Source organism: Emiliania huxleyi (assembly GCF_000372725.1).
Source record: "Emiliania huxleyi CCMP1516 chromosome Unknown EMIHUscaffold_185, whole genome shotgun sequence".
NCBI lineage: Eukaryota > Haptophyta > Isochrysidales > Noelaerhabdaceae > Emiliania > Emiliania huxleyi.
Window position 1 is genome coordinate 19694 of NW_005200738.1, and position 14803 is coordinate 34496.

A 14803-nucleotide genomic window follows, 5' to 3' on the forward strand; every position below is an offset into this window, starting at 1 on the left:
GCCGTGCCGGCGCTGGACGAGGAGGACGAGACGGGCGCTCCGCTGCGGCCGCTTGTCGAGGAGGCGGCACGGCTGGCGGTGGCGCTGACGCCGCACTTCCAGCGCTCGCACTTTAGCTTCGAGGTGCCGGTGGAGATGGTGCACTGGCTGTCCGACGGCGACCCGCGCAGGCGCCGCTCCGACTGCGGCGACCTGCCCCGCTCCACCTTCTACGGCCAGTGCCGCTGGGACGAGGCGGTCAAGCGGGAGGGCCGGGCGGCGGCGCGGGCGGGGTCGCTCGACCGACAAACGGCGGCGTTGCTCGACCTCGAGCCGCTGCCGCTCGACGGGCTGCTGGGCCGCAGGGACCCCGAGAGCGCGCGGATGCGGCGGAGCCTCGGTTGCCCCGACCTCGTCGCGCTGGTGGAGGACGCGGCGGAGGAGGAGCCGTCGGCAGAGGTGTGGTGAAAAAGCAAAAACGTGTTTTTCCGGTTCAGCCTTTTTGCAGCCTCCCCCCCCCGCGCTCGTGGAATAAAAAAAACCCCAAATCAACGCCGCACAGTCGAGAGCTCGAGACCCATTCACAGTATGTGCACACACACACATATTGAGAAGAAAATACCTCCTATGGCGCTGTGCGCTGGCCTGTGAGAGGTTGAGGTGCGAGCCCTGGAGGCCCTGGGGATGGGGGGGGACTACCCGCGGGCTTAGAAGGCCCGCGCGCAGGGGGGTGGGGCATTGAGACCGGTCATGAATGAGTTCACAGGCTCTCGTCGCGACCTGCGCCGCCTCCGGGTGTACACACATATGCGCTTCTACATCCACCACGACGGCGACCCCGAGTTCACGCTCGCCGTCAGCTGGGCTCCGACCGACAGGCGCGCCGTCCGCGACCTGTGTGCCCTCGTTGCAAAGCGCTTGCCGGCCACCGCCGGCACGCGGCACATTAGCCTCGTGACCGAGAATGGCGTCGAGCTGCCGGCCGGCCACTGCGTGTGCGCGTGCGTGCGGGAGGGTGCCGACCTGATCGCGAAAAGCGTTGCGCGCCCGCCCTCCCAGCCAGCGCCCGCCGCTGCGGCCAACGCCGCCGAGGACTTAGAGCCGTACCTCAAGGCCGCGGACAAGGCGTACGCGGCGCGGCAGCTGGCGCGGGCCAAGACCATCTACACGGAGCTGCTCGGCGTCTCTCCGCGCCTCTTCACGGCGCTGCTGCGGCTCGGCCTCATCGAGGAGCAAGCGGGGCGGCACGAGGAGGCGTGCCACTGGCTGCAGCGGGCGGTGCGCGAGGACCCCGCGAGCGAGGAGGCCGCGGTCGCTCTCGCGCGCTCCCACCTCGCGGCGGGCGAGGGCGAGGAGGCGGCCGCCGCGGTGCGCGCCGCACTCGAGCGGTGCGGCTCCGGGGCGGGCGGCAAGGCGGGCGGCAAGGCGGCGGCCAAGGTGGCGGCCAAGGCGCGGCGGCTCAAGATCGAGCTGGGTAGGACGCTCTTCAAGGCGGGTGCGCGGCAGGAGGGCGGCGCGCTGCTCACGTCGATCCTGCAGCAGGACATGGAGCAGGCGCACGCGCCGCCGCCGCCGCCGCCGCCGCCGCCGCCACCGCCGCCGCCGCCGCCGCGTGGTGAGACACGACACGTCCACGGCACGTCCACGACACGTCCACGACACGTCGCGCAGGCGGACGCGCTGCTTCCGTACGGCGAGGCGTGCGTCGCGCTCGGTCAGCACGACGACGCGCTCAAGATCTTTCTGCGGCTGGTGACGCAGCGCTCCGACGACAGCGCGGTGCGCCGCCTGCTCGCAGCCTCGCTCGGCTCCAAGGACGGGATGGCGCTGCTGCGGCAGCAGCTCGCCTTCGACGCAAAGTCGGCGTCGGCGCTCGCCTTCCTCGCGACGATCGCAAGGGACCACTCCAAGCTCTCCGCCTCGCTCGAGCTCATCGCCGAGGCAGCGCGGCTCGTGCCGGACGCGTCCGCGTACGCGCTGCAGCGCGCGCACACCCTCGAGGTCGAGCTGCGCTACGCCGACGCGCTGGAGGCCGTGCGCGAGCACTGCGACGCCAACCCGCAGCGCGCCGCCGCCGGCGTGCGCTGCGCTGACGTGGCGGCGCTGCTTCCGACGAGGGAGCAGTGCGAGGCCGCGCGCTGGCGGCCTCCCTCCGCGCCGCCCTCCGCGTCGCCCTGCAAGGGGACGGCGGAGGAGGCCGCGTTGCGAGCCGCGGCGACGGAGGTTGCTCCGGACGCAGGCGGCGAGCTAGCCGACGGGGAGGGGGCGAGACTCGGCAAGGAGGCTCCTCCCCTCGAGCTCGACCTGCTCGCTCTCTACTTCACGGCGCTCAAGGCGCCCCCCCCCCCCTTTTCTCCGGCCCTCACCCGCTCACGCACCCCGGCTCGCCCTCTCCCGGCTCGCCCGCTCCCGGCTCCGCCCCACCCTGCGCGCGCCTCGCGGTTTGCCGCAGGTGCTTTTTGTCTCCGGATGCCTGCCCGCCGCCTCCGCCCTCGTCCGCCTTCTCGAGCCAGCGCGCCGGCAGATCAGGGACCTGCACCTCACGCTCATCCGCAATGAGAACGCGTACTACTGCTGCGCCGCGATGCTCCTCGCCACGCCTCCGCCGCAGCCGGCCGACCCGCCCCTCGCGCCTCTGTACGTGGCCGGCGACTCGCACGCCCTCTCGCCCTCGTGGCGCGTGGTGCGCTGGCGCGGACAGCCGCGCGTGCTCGTGCCCGTCCTCGTGACCGGCCTCAAGCTGTGGCACCTTCGCGACGGCGCAGACTTCTTCCCAAAGGCAAACTTCGAGGCGGCGGCCGCCTCCCTCCCCGACGGCGCGGACGTCGTCTTCGCCTTTGGAGAGATCGACTGCCGCGAGGGTGCGCCGCCCGCCGCCGTCGAGCGGGCGCGTCGCTCCCCTCTCGACGCCCCCCCCCCCCCCCACCCGGCCGCGGACCGCCCTTCAGGCTTGCTGCTCGCCGTCGAGCGGGCGCGCTACCGAGACCTCGCACAGGCGATCGACACGGTGGTTGACATCTACATCCGCACGCTGCGCCGGCTAGCGGCGCGCCGGCGCTTCAACATCCTCGTCCACCCGGCACCCCGCCCCTCCCCGCGCCCGCGCAGGGCGAGGCGCCCTCACTGAGGCGAGAGGTGCCGCCCCCCTGCAGGTCCCTCCGGTCCTGCCAGAGACTCGCGCCGTCGTCAAGCAGTTCAACGCTGCCCTGCGGCGCGCCGTCGAGCGCGCCTCGCCCGTGCTCGCTTGGCTCGACTTTTTCGAGCAGCTCCTCACACCCGCCGGCGACGCGCTCGCGGACGGCCTCGCCCTCGACGGCACCCATCTCAACCCGCAGTACGTCCGCCTGCTCGAGGCGGCGCTGCCAGCCTAGAGATACCTGCCAGCAAACCTGCTCAGAGAGGCGACCGTTAGATCTTAGAGTAAGTCTTAGTACTTAGAGAGGCGACCTTGGAGCACTTAAATAAATACGAAACGGACACGCCAAACGAGGGAATGGGAGGAGGACAGGGTCCCCACCTGAACGAGCAGGACGGCACGCCGCCACCACACAGGGATTTCACTGGAAGGATGTATGTATGTAGTAAGGTGAAGAACAGTCAGGCTCGGACTGGACACCAACGCGGTATGGGTGGACGCAAGACAGATGATGACGACACGCACGAGCGACACACAGACACAGACAAGCTCACAAGACACACAGCCAGCGGGCTGCCACACATCCTGAGTGGGCGTACACATCACTCAGGCCACGTCCCCCCTGTCGCCCCCCCCAGCACTCCAAGGTGCCAAGAGACAAACAACAGCACAACAACACAGACAGGCGACAGGGGCGAACGTGTGAGACTAGAGCAGGCTTGCTCCGCCTCTAGCAATCTCGTCGCCGGCCGCAAGGCACGGACGAGACCGTGTGTGGGGTCTTGTGAGGTGTCTATGGACGCCCTCCTCACAGGCTATTGGCCAGCCGCTAGCCCTAACTCGCACTCATGGGTGACGACAGTTCATTGGATGAGTGGTTGCGAGCAGAGGCGCGTGTGCTGAATCTAGATCGCACGCCGTGGCATATGACTTGGGTAGGCGTGCGACCGCAGCGCGCCCGCCGAAGGCTCGACCGGGCGCGCGTGTCAGCCAGAAGTTTGCCAGTAGAGCGATCCTGGTCTTTCCGAAGACGAGCCCCGCGCCACGGGTGCCAGCCGTGCCTCCGCGGGAGCCGCCTCTCGAGCCGCGTCCCGCCGGCACTGTCCCTGAGTGCGTTCCGCCTTGGTTGGCGACACGCACTCGACGAGGGCAGTCCAGCCGACGGGAACGTGTCGCGCGCCGGCGACGAATGCGGCGGGGTGGGTGTGGGTACCGAGCGCCGCTTCGACGAAGCGAGGTTGGCAGGCGCCCCTCACGAGTCCGTTCAGACATGCCACACGCCCCTCGCAAGCGAGGTTAGTAGGCGCCCCTGGCGAGACCCGCAAGAGATGCCGCAGTGTTTTCTAGGGGAACGGGGATGACGGTTTTCTTTCCACGGCACCGGTTAGATCGGTTCAGCCTGCGCTGTCCTGGGCGGCCTTCTTGGGCGGCGCCTTCTTGGACTTGGCCTGAGGGAGGAGGGGGAGAGGCGCGGCCTTCAGCGGGCGTGGAGAGCACGTAGCCCACGTCACCCAAGGGGTGAAACATGGGCATCTGCTGGTCTGCGCATCCAGAGGACGCGGGGCGACCGTGGCCACCTGCGCGGCGGCGCCGCCTGCGCTTTTGTCGGCCGGCCCCTTCAGCCGGTTTGACCGGCTCTTGACGGACTCCGCGCTGCGGCCGGGCAGGCGCTTGGCAATGTCGACCCAGCTCTCCCCGGCCTCTTGGCCCGCCTTGAGAAGCGCATCGTCCGCTGCAGTCCACCGCACGAGCTCCCGCTTCACGGGCTCGTGCTTCACGGACGTGTCGGGCTGCCGCTTCAGCCGGTCAAACCGGCTCTTGACGGAGTCGGCGCTGCGGCCGGGCAGGCGCTTGGCAATGTCGACCCAGCTCTCCCCGGCCTCTTGGCCCGCCTTGACAAGCGCATCGTCCGCTGCAGTCCACCGCACGAGCTCCCGCTTCACGGGCTCGTGCTTCACGGACGTGTCGGGCTGCCGCTTCAGCCGGTTTGACCGGCTCTTGACGGACTCCGCGCTGCGGCCGGGCAGGCGCTTGGCAATGTCGACCCAGCTCTCCCCGGCCTCTTGGCCCGCCTTGACAAGCGCATCGTCCGCTGCAGTCCACCGCACGAGCTCCCGCTTCACGGGCTCGTGCTTCACGGACGTGTCGGGCTGCCGCTTCAGCCGCTTTGACCGGCTCTTGACGGAGTCGGCGCTGCGGCCGGGCAGGCGCTTGGCAATGTCGGCCCAGCTCTCCCCGGCCTCTTGGCCCGCCTTGACGAGCGCATCGTCATCTGCGGTCCAACCGATCATGCCGACGCCCCCACGATCACGGTTCCAACTTTTTCCGGTACCGACGTGTATTTTATTTTTGCTAGGCCGGGCATCATGACGGGGTAGGTAGGGTAGGGTCTGAGCCCTCCCGTCGGGTTTTCCCCTCTCTCACGCCGGAATTTACACAGCAGGAAAAGAATTTTTCCGCGCAAATCACGATGTCAACCCTCCCCAAGTCGTTGATCTGGTGCTTGTAGGGCTTGAGAGTGGCCTGCCATGTCGCAGGAAGGACTGTGGTTGCAGGATAGCACCACCAGCCATCACTTTAGTTGGTATAGTACCCAACCTTCACCCGTCCCGTGATTTCTTTTTTAGTTTCCCATAAGTAAGGTAGGTAGGTAGGTAGCTAGGACCTAGGTAGGGGCAGGGCAGGGGCCGGTCAGGTTTTTGCAGAATTTCATCATGATGCCCGGCCAAGCAAAAATAAAATACACCTGCGCCAGTGGGAAAGAAATCCGGGCGGTGTTTGTTTTCTTTCTTTACGCCCTGCGCAGGGTGGGCACTGTGCCTCTGTGTTCGTGCGTCGCCCATCTCTCCTGGAACTCTATTTATTCATTTATTACCCGTCCCGTCCCTAGGGAAAAAGAGGCGGGCGCATTGTTTGGGCTTCCTTAGGCCGATGGCCGTGTGTGCTGCCGTTGATCGCCGAGTGGCCTCTAGCGCCGCCGGAGTGTGCCTCACACGCCCCTGAGTTTGGGGGTTCCAAGCGGCAGTGACGATTGAGAGTGTGCGTCGTGTTCGCGTCTGGTGTCTAGTAACTCAACCGCGTCGCGCACTCGTCCCAACCGAGGGCCGCAGACTCGTTCTGCGCGCCAACGGCTGGTGACGCTGTGTTGCCCTTGAGCTAGTCCTTCCCCGGTCGCCTAGCCTCTGCGCTGTCTGGCGGACGCCTGTATGCCATGCACGCGGACCACGCTTGCGTGGATTTGTGGCTGGCAGGCTGACCCGTGTGCGGGGTAACCCGCGCACGGGGAAGCTTCACGGGTTCGAGCCGTCAACCATTGAGCAGCGGAGGTGTGCCGAGGGGGACCGGGAGGCGGTAAGTCGTCGTCGCCCGGCACTGCTTGCAGCACCATGGCGATGGCGCTAAGAGGTTCCTCTTTTCCGCGCCCCCCCCGCAAGGCGCGCGATACACAACTCCGTACAAAGAGTAAGTATAGAGGCTGGGGGACGGGGTAGGTAGGGTAGGGCCTAGGTAGGGCAGCCGAGCTCACGCTTTCCAGCGACAAATGCAGCAGAAGGCCGGGCCATCTGCCGCTGGAGCGCCGCGAAAGCTCACGATCAAACCGCTTCGCACGGCGCCAAAGTTGCCCGCCAACTTCGAGCAGGCCACCTGGGCCAAGCTGCTGGACGCGGTGCGAGCTGTCCACGGCAAGCGTGCGGTGAACCACAGCCTGGAGGAGCTGTACCGAGGTGTGGAGGACATGTGTGTGCAGCACATGGCGGCGCGGACGTACGATAAGCTGCAGGCAGAGTGCGAGGCCCACGTGGAGGCCTCGATCGAGGCCCTACAGACCCCCGACACGAGCGCCTTCCTCTCGCTCGTGCACGGCTGCTGGTCGGCGCACTGCGAGGAGATGCTCACCCTGCGCTCGATCTTCCTGTACCTCGACCGCACCTACGTCATGCAGAGCGCCGCGCGGCGCTCCCTCTGGGAGATGGGGCTGCACAGCTTCCGCGCGCAGCTGAGCGCGCGGCCCGAGCTGCTCGCCAAGTTGCGCGATGGCGTGCTCGCGAGCATCGAGCGGGAGCGGGGGGGCGACCAGGTGGAGCGGTCGCTGCTGGCGGAGCTGCTGCGCATGCTCTACGACCTCGGGCTCTACCAGCGCCACTTCGAAGAGCAGTTCCTCGCCGCCTCGTCCGCATACTACCTCGCAGAGGGCGCTGCAGAGATGAATGCGCGCGCCCCGCCCGCCGGCCCGCCCCCCCGGGGAGGGGGGAAGGAGCGCCTTAGGAGGGAAAGGCCCCCCCCCCCCCCCCCCCTTCCCCCCCCGGCCCCCCTTCCCGAAGGCGCGCGACGTCCCCTCGTACCTCGAGCACGTCGCCTCGCGCCTCTCTCGAGAGGAGGCTCGCGTCGCCCACTACCTGCACGGCTCCTCGCGCAAGCCGCTGATGGCGGCGGTGCGGCAGACGCTGCTCGCGGTGCACGTGCGGCCGCTCCTCGAGCGCGGCTTCGCCGACCTCGTCCAGCACGCGCGCCTCGACGACCTCAGGCGCATGTACTCGCTGTTTGCGCAGGCGAGGGTGCTGCCCTTGCCGCGGCGAGCCGTGCGCGCCCCGCACGCGCCCAGCACGCACGCGGCCAACACGCGGCGGGCACGCGGCCACGGTGGTGTGCATGGCACGTCCACGGCGCCTCCACGGCGCGTGCCGCAGGTGAACGCGCTGCCCGAGCTGCGGCAGGCCTTTGCGGCGCACATCAAGAGCGTGGGCGGTGCGATGGTGAGCGACCAGGAGCGTGAGCGAGGGCTCGTGCAGGAGCGGCTGGGTGGCGGTAGGAGTGGTGGACTGGTGGGGGTAGACTGGTGGCGGTAGGAGTGGTGGACTGGTGGGGGTAGACTGGTGGGGGTAGCGAGTGGTGGACTTGTGGGGGCAGTAGGAAGCGGCCCTCCGGAGAGGAGAGAGGCCCTCCCCAGACACTGCCCCCCCCCCCCCCCACCCCCCGCGCGCAGGAGCTAATCTCTTTCAAGGAGAAGCTCGACACGGTCCTCGCGCAGGCCTTCGCAGGCAACGAGCAGTTTGGCCACTCGCTCAAGGAGCGAGATTACCCGAGATTACCCGAGATTACCCGAGATTACCCGAGATTACCCGAGATTACCCGAGCAGTCTGGCCACTCGCTCAAGGAGCGCGAGCGGCTCCTCTCACACCTCCGGCAGACCCCCGTCCGCCGAGCCCTGCCCGAGCCGTGTAGGAGTCGTTCGAGCAGTTCATCAACATCCGCCAGAACCGGCCCGCGGAGCTGGTGGCGCGGTTTCTCGACTCGAAGCTGCGCGCGGGCAACAAGGGGAGCAGCGAGGGCGAGCTCGAGGAAGTGCTGGACAAGGCGATGACCCTCTTCCGCTACATCGACGGCAAGGACCTGTTCGAGGCCTTCTACAAGAAGGCCTCCGCACCGCGCGCCTCCTCTCCGCGACGCGCGCGCGACGGCTGCGCGACACGCCCGCCGCCCGTGTCCAGGACCTCTCCAAGCGGCTGCTCTTCGACAAGTCGGCCTCGATCGACACGGAGAAGGCGATGATCTCCAAGCTCAAGGCGGAGTGCGGCTCCGCCTTCACCTCCAAGCTCGAGGGCATGTTCAAGGACATCGACCTCTCGCAGGACGTGATGGCATCCTTCCGCACCTCGCCGCAGGCCGCAAAGGTCTCCCCCAGCCTCGAGCTGTCGGTGCACGTGCTCACGCAGGGCTACTGGCCGACGTGACCTCCCCTTCCCCCTCTGCCTTCCTCCCACGCTCCACGCCTCCCACGCTCCACGCCTCCCCCCTCCCCGCTCTGCCTCTCCCCTCCCCGCGCGAGCTCCGCCAGCGCGCCCACCACGACCGCGCCAAAGAGGAGCAGCGAGATTACCCGAGATTACCCGAGATTACCCGAGATCACCACCGCCGCGCCAAAGAGGAGCCGCCCTTCCCAAGCCGCCCTCCCCTCCCTGCAGGTACCCTCCCGTCGAGCTCAAGCTGCCGGGCGAGATCCTCGAGCTGCAGGAGATCTTCTCCACCTACTATATGTCCAAGCACAACGGCCGGCGGCTGCAGTGGCACCCGTGCCTCGGCCACTGCACGCTCAAGGCCAACTTCCCGCTCGGCAAGAAGGAGATCTCGGTCTCACTGCTGCAGACGATCGTGCTGCTGCTCTTCAACGACGGCGACGGCCTCTCGTACGCGCACGTGCTGCAGGCCACCGGCATCGAGGACCGCGAGCTCAAGGTGACGCTGCAGTCGCTCGCCTGCGGCAAGGTGCGCGTGCTGCGCAAGGAGCCGAAGGGGCGCGAGGTGGACGGGTCGGACCGCTTCTTCCTCGACGCGTCCTTCAAGCACCCCCTCTTCCGCATCAAGATCAACTCGATCCAGACACGAGAGAGCGAGGTGCGCCCCTTGCGACGGCGCGCGCGTCTGCGCGGTCGCCGTGCGTGCGCAGTCGGGGCTATGCTCTCAAATAGGCGGAGAACGAGCAGACGAGTGAGCGCGTCTTCCAGGATCGGCAGTACCAGATCGATGCGGCCATCGTGCGCGTGATGAAGGCGAGAAAGACGCTCTCGCACTCGCTCCTCATGTCGGAGCTCTTTCAGCAGGGGCCCCCCCCCCCCCCTCCCCGCCCTCCACCCCCTCGGCTCACCTCGCGCCGCCTCCCGCGTGGTCAGCTCAAGTTCCCGCTGAAGCCGCCCGACCTGAAGAAGCGGATAGAGTCGTTGATAGACCGCGAATACCTCGAGCGGGACCCAAAGTCGGCATCAACCTACATTTATCTGGCCTGAGCCGGGATCCAAACGCACTTAGTACCACCACCGCCGCTCCGCTGCTTGTCGGTTCGTCGCTTGTTGCACGGCGGTGTGCCCCTTTTTGGCGCTTAAATCCGTGAGTTTTCGTCTGAGCAGTTTACGAATACCCTGGTACACCTCTCCGGGTAATGACACTAATGTGAAACAAACACAGAGAACACACGGGCGTGACGGCCCAAAAACTCAAACACACGCACATACACACATGGCTCATGGGACGCCATATCGCTCTCGGCACTCGGGCCCACATCCCGCCACACCCGCCGCCCCTGCGCGCGCCCGCCCCGGCCGGGAGAAAGGGGAGTGGCAGTTTAGGACGGCGACAGACGAGATGCTACCTCGCACTCCACATGTGCGAGAGAACGCAGAGAGAGAATCAAAGGCGACCGGCCCACAAGTCCACCCGGCTCATGTGCGCCCCGAGCTGGCCACCTACCGCACTGTTTATTATCCGCGAAAACTCCTGGCGCGAACCACGTGCGGCAGGATGACGTTGCCTTAGTTTTGCTCGATCTTCTGTGAGCCCATAGGTCGTATTTATCTTCTCAAACAAGGCTGTGAATTTGAAAGAACATGCAATCGGAGGGCGACAAGCGCATCGGAGACGAGCCCGGTCCCAAGGCGACGGCGTGTAGTTCTTTTTAGCGTAGAGTGCGCGCGCGACCCGTGCGTTTTAAATTCTTTTTCGTGGTGTACCTGTGTTAGTGCCAGTGCGCGCCAGTCCCGTGCCCAGTGTCGTGCGATGCTGCGTGTTAAAATTCTTTTTAGCGTGTCAATGTGCTCAACCCGAGGGAAGGCGCCTAAATACCTTGGCCCGGCGGCTCGGTGTCCATGCGCTCGCTCGCGTTCGCGCTGGCCCTCGCCGCTGTTCCAGCCTCGGCGTGGGTCCTCAGTGACGACCCACGGTCATCTACCGCCGGCTGCGACGCGAAGGGCGACATCTTCAACTTGTACGACAAGATTGTCCTCTGGCCATACGGCGCGCCAACGCCGCCCTCCGCTCCTCCTCCTCCGCCAACGGCGCCCTCCGCGCTGACGACGCCAGAAGACATCGACTCGCCAGAAGAGGTCTCAACAAAAGGCCTCAAAGGTGGGCTAACCTATGCAATCCACCCGCAGTTCTGCGAGCGGATGCTTCCGCGCTTTCCGGAGGAGGACTTTGAGTCGATCGAGAACATCTTTGGCTTCTCGTTCCTCGACTGCGACCGCATCCGCAAGGCGATCGCCGAGGCCTTCAACACCTGGGCGATCAATCACAAGTACCTCCACTTTGAGGACGTCACCACAGCGTGCTGGAAGAGCTGGGAGGCTGCTGGATCGCCAAGCTGTGAGAGCTTGCCTAAAGACGCAACATGCGAGTGCCCGAACGCCGAGCTCCTGATCACAACGAACGACTTGTGGACGCCGGGCGTCGTTAACGCGAACTCGGTCCACCAAGGCGATTATGCGGCCTTTGTCATAAACGGAAAAAAAGGCACAGTAGCCATGGAACGACTTCCGACGCGCTTGACGTCGGGCGCGGTTATCGATGGGGACCAAGGTCTGCAGCGCTCGGAGATGACGGTCAGCACCGAGCTGTGCTGGTACCTCGATACCACCTTCTGCTACCAGTTCCACTCGATGAACGACGCCGGGTGGGACGTTGTCCTCTTCATGCGGATTGTCGTCACCGTCGTCTCCATCGTGTGCGCCGGCATCTTTTGCACCATCCTCGCATCCGGCCTCCGGAACGCGCTGTGCCCGTCGCAGGGGACGCGCGCGGAGTCATCTGTCAAGAAGGTCTTTGGCCGGCGCACCGATGCTGTCCTCCTCTTCCTCGCGCGTACGCCGCTCTTCTGCCTCCTCTTCTCGCTCTTCTGGCTGATTGCTGCGCCCGTCTTCTACTTCACCATCTTCCTCCCTTGCTGGGACTGCTACGACTTCAAGGCGACCCTCGCGCACGAGGTTGGGCACGTGCTTGGCTTCGACCACCCCGACGACACCGACTGCAACGGCGATTGCGTCCTTAGCGCACGCAACCTGCAAACCAGGGCGGGGATCGTCATGGGCGACAGCGTGTGCCAGAGGCCGCTCACTAATGACACCGTCGAGTGGATTCCGGACGCGGACAGAAAGGACTGCTCGAACCTCCCAGACGGAGACCCGCACGACTCGATCATGTTTTCGGTGACCAAGCACCGATCCCGCACCTGCCTCACCGCCGACGACCTCGAGGGCCTCAACTTTTTGTACCCTCTCTGCGGCGACGAGGCCTTGACCGAGCCGGAGTGCCTCGAGTCGCTCGAGCTCTCGGGGTACCTTCGCTTCACGCTCGCCATCGGCATGCCCTACGCGCTCTCCACGATCATTCTCTGCCTGCTGCAGTGCTGCGTCTCGGCGTACATGAGGCGCCGCACTCGACACTACGAGCAGGCCGTCTCCAGGCTGCGACGCGACAAGTCCGACATGCGGCGGGAGAACGCGAAGCTCAAGCTGCGGCTGTCCCAGATCGAGACGGGCGAGGAGCCCGCCCCGCGACACAAGATCTTCGGCGCCTTTGGGAGGAGCTCGCGCTCCATCATCAGTTCCCTCTTCACGCCGCGCCGCGCGCACACCCCAAACGCGTCGCCCTCCAAGCAAGAGCCGGTCGCAAGCACCCCCCTCGACAGCCCGACTGGCGAGGTGGACGCCGAGGACCTTGAGCGCATGTCGATGGTGCGCGAGTCGGTCAGCGAGGCACACGCTCGCTTCTCGACCGCCTCGCAGGATGTGTCGGCGCGCAGCAGCACGCGCCGCAGCTTCTCAGGCATGCCCTCGAGTGATAGCGGACTTCGCGTGGACGGGACGCCTCGCGGCGCGGGCTCCGACTCGCCGGCTCTGCAAGCGATCGCGATCGATGCCTCGCCCTGGCTGGCCAAGGACTAGCATCGCTGGCGCCAATCCGACCCCCGTGCCGCCGAGATAAGCTCCCCACGCATGCGCCCTCACGGGCGCGGTGGGCAGGCGCCACGAGGCCGGCCGTTCGTGAGAGGTGTGCGGTGAGCTCCGGACGACCACCGCGCCCCGGAGCGGCGCGGCGTCCCCACGTCCGTGCACACGACACGTCCACGACATAGATATCGGCGCGCGTACAAAAGGATTTATGCTGCCGGTGTGGCGGATTCAGAGAGTGAGTACCAATGTATTTAGTAGTATACGTACGTATGGGCGTGCACATTACGCATACGGTGTCGTGCAGGGCGCACCCCGAGAGGCCTGATCTCGGACGCCGGCGCACCGCAGGGCACGTGCACGTGCAGATAGAGGGGAGCACCAGCTATGTGTGCGCATGCTCGTGACACAGGACGTGACGAAGACGTCTGCACTTGTACACACGGATCGCAACGTTCGGCCCCGGGGGGTCATGCAACACAGATGCGGACGCCGCACCAAGCAGTTGGGGGCTACGGTAAGGCAAGTATGAGGAGGGGCGGAGCGCGCGTGGCCGCAGCGCGGCCGCTCGGGAGCGGTTCAAGAGGGGCCAGTCAGTCGGGAAAGTTCTCAGCCCGAGCACTCAGCCAGGGAGTCGTGCGAGACCGAGTGCGATAGGAGCGACGACCGGGTCCGGGAGGCGGGTTCCCAGTTGCTCAGGCGCGGGCGCAGGACCCGCTGCGACGCGAGGTGACCAGCGGCAGTCGAGCTTGCCGCCGGCGCCGAAGCTGGAGCAGGCACCAGATCAGGCAACGGCCCATCCATCCGCCACGCCAGTCGGTGCTCTCGCAGCGGCGCAGGCGGAGGCTTGTGAGCTAGCCGGGTCTGGGGCGGCGTGGAGCACTCGCTCAGGATCGTGTCGCCGAGCATTGCGCGCTGGTCCACTGTGAGCACTCCAAGCTCAGCGCCAGGAAACTCCGTCCGGGCCCGGCCCAACCCGGTTTGGGTCCGTGGAACGTCGCCGGAATCGCCGGGACGCGGCAAAAGCCGGTAGATGACATTACCGCGATCAGGAGGCTTGGCGAAGCTTGGAAAGTTCTCTCGGGGGGAAGGGGGGGGGGGGGGGGGACTCTTGAGTTCCCTGCGGGGGTTCTCTTTAAACGGTTGCGCGTGCTTTCTTTTGTCTCTTTTGTTCGTCTTGCCACATGATTGATGAAGAGAGAGGTTTTATTTTTCCAGTGTGGCTCGTACTACTTTTTACCTACCATTCAGATCTAGAGAGTCGTGATTTCTCTCCAGATCTATTACAGAGCTGACATGTGGATGGAGAGTTGTGGAATTGCAAAGGCAAAACGGAGACGCCAAGAGGAGAGAGAGTGTTGTTTGTCCAAGAGGTCAGTAGGGCAGCTAATAAAACGCAAAAAAACGAGGAAAAAAGAGATCACATCGGTGAGGAAGAACGCTGAAAAAGAAAGAAAGAAAACGGACAACCCAAGGGAGGGATGGGAGGACGGCACGCCGCCACCACACAGGGATTTTAAGGAGAGGGGTGTTTTAGGTATATTGTTGGCAAATCAAGACACAGAGCTCACACAGAATCACAGCGGGAGGAAAGCGGCGAGTCGCAATTCCTGGGGTCCTTGTGGCGGGCCACCCTGTCCAGAGAGGCATGGATGCCAATCTGGGGTCTCTCGACCGAGTCTATGAAGCCCTGGCCGCCTCCCGGTGGTGGCAGAGGTTATAGAACCAAGCGATGGAGATGGTGCGGGGGTACGGGTGTTCCAGGGGGTCACGACACGCACCGACCCTTCACGAACCGAAAGGCTGCACCCGGGGAAGGCACAGTAATCCGGGCACGTGTTGGGCGCCCCATTCCGTTTAGGGCTAGGTCGGCTCAGGGCCCCGTCCACTTCCCTCCCGCCTGGCGCGTGATGATGAGGAGTTGCCACCCAGGCCAGCCAGGACAGGGGCGGGGGCAGGGCGAGGCGATGC

At 65.9% G+C, this 14803-nt stretch overlaps 6 protein-coding genes across 6 annotated transcripts in view; 4 read left to right on the forward strand and 2 right to left on the reverse strand.

The window, feature by feature from the left end:
• Positions 1-447, forward strand: part of EMIHUDRAFT_113243 (hypothetical protein) — a gene marked incomplete at both ends in the record, with an annotated part of 2363 nt that extends 1916 nt beyond the window's left edge. Inside the window, one exon of the mRNA XM_005782827.1 lies at positions 64-447. Coding sequence (XP_005782884.1) covers positions 64-447 — 384 coding nt within the window. The remainder of the gene's footprint in view (positions 1-63) is intronic.
• Positions 448-786: 339 nt separating this feature from the next.
• Positions 787-3350, forward strand: EMIHUDRAFT_232788 (hypothetical protein; the record flags this gene model as incomplete). Its single annotated transcript, XM_005782828.1, has 5 exons — positions 787-1416; positions 1678-2202; positions 2504-2840; positions 2928-3049; positions 3132-3350. The coding sequence occupies 5 exons, from the start codon at positions 787-789 to the stop codon at positions 3348-3350; spliced, it is 1833 nt and encodes a 610-aa protein (XP_005782885.1).
• A 1159-nt stretch (positions 3351-4509) lies between these two features.
• On the reverse strand, positions 4510-5406 carry EMIHUDRAFT_232789 (hypothetical protein; the record flags this gene model as incomplete). The annotated part of the gene is made up of 2 exons (XM_005782829.1): positions 4510-4563; positions 4693-5406. 2 exons carry the CDS (start codon positions 5404-5406, stop codon positions 4510-4512), a joined length of 768 nt encoding a protein of 255 aa, XP_005782886.1.
• Positions 5407-6635: 1229 nt separating this feature from the next.
• On the forward strand, positions 6636-10008 carry EMIHUDRAFT_468368 (hypothetical protein). The gene is made up of 8 exons (XM_005782830.1): positions 6636-7325; positions 7438-7671; positions 7804-7869; positions 8100-8132; positions 8340-8459; positions 8606-8844; positions 9080-9509; positions 9584-10008. The coding sequence occupies exons 1-8, from the start codon at positions 6657-6659 to the stop codon at positions 9896-9898; spliced, it is 2106 nt and encodes a 701-aa protein (XP_005782887.1). The 5' UTR covers positions 6636-6656; the 3' UTR covers positions 9899-10008.
• Positions 10009-10753: 745 nt separating this feature from the next.
• On the forward strand, positions 10754-13104 carry EMIHUDRAFT_456555 (hypothetical protein; the record flags this gene model as incomplete). The annotated part of the gene is made up of 1 exon (XM_005782831.1): positions 10754-13104. One exon carries the CDS (start codon positions 10754-10756, stop codon positions 12824-12826), a length of 2073 nt encoding a protein of 690 aa, XP_005782888.1. The 3' UTR covers positions 12827-13104.
• Positions 13105-13441: 337 nt separating this feature from the next.
• On the reverse strand, positions 13442-13741 carry EMIHUDRAFT_232792 (hypothetical protein; the record flags this gene model as incomplete). Its single annotated transcript, XM_005782832.1, has 1 exon — positions 13442-13741. The coding sequence occupies one exon, from the start codon at positions 13739-13741 to the stop codon at positions 13442-13444; it is 300 nt and encodes a 99-aa protein (XP_005782889.1).
• Positions 13742-14803: the final 1062 nt, after the last annotated feature.

What these genes read in the sequence shown, in the direction of transcription:
- EMIHUDRAFT_468368 (XM_005782830.1), top strand. Translation starts at nt 6,657, where the DNA reads ATGCAGCAGAAGGCCGGGCCATCTGCCGCTGGAGCGCCGCGAAAGCTC. An exon ending in AGAGCGTGGGCGGTGCGATG is followed by an intron (nt 7,870 to 8,099) that starts GTGAGCGACCAG and finishes CCCCGCGCGCAG; the next exon opens with GAGCTAATCTCTTTCAAGGA. An exon ending in TCCAGACACGAGAGAGCGAG is followed by an intron (nt 9,510 to 9,583) that starts GTGCGCCCCTTG and finishes GCTCTCAAATAG; the next exon opens with GCGGAGAACGAGCAGACGAG.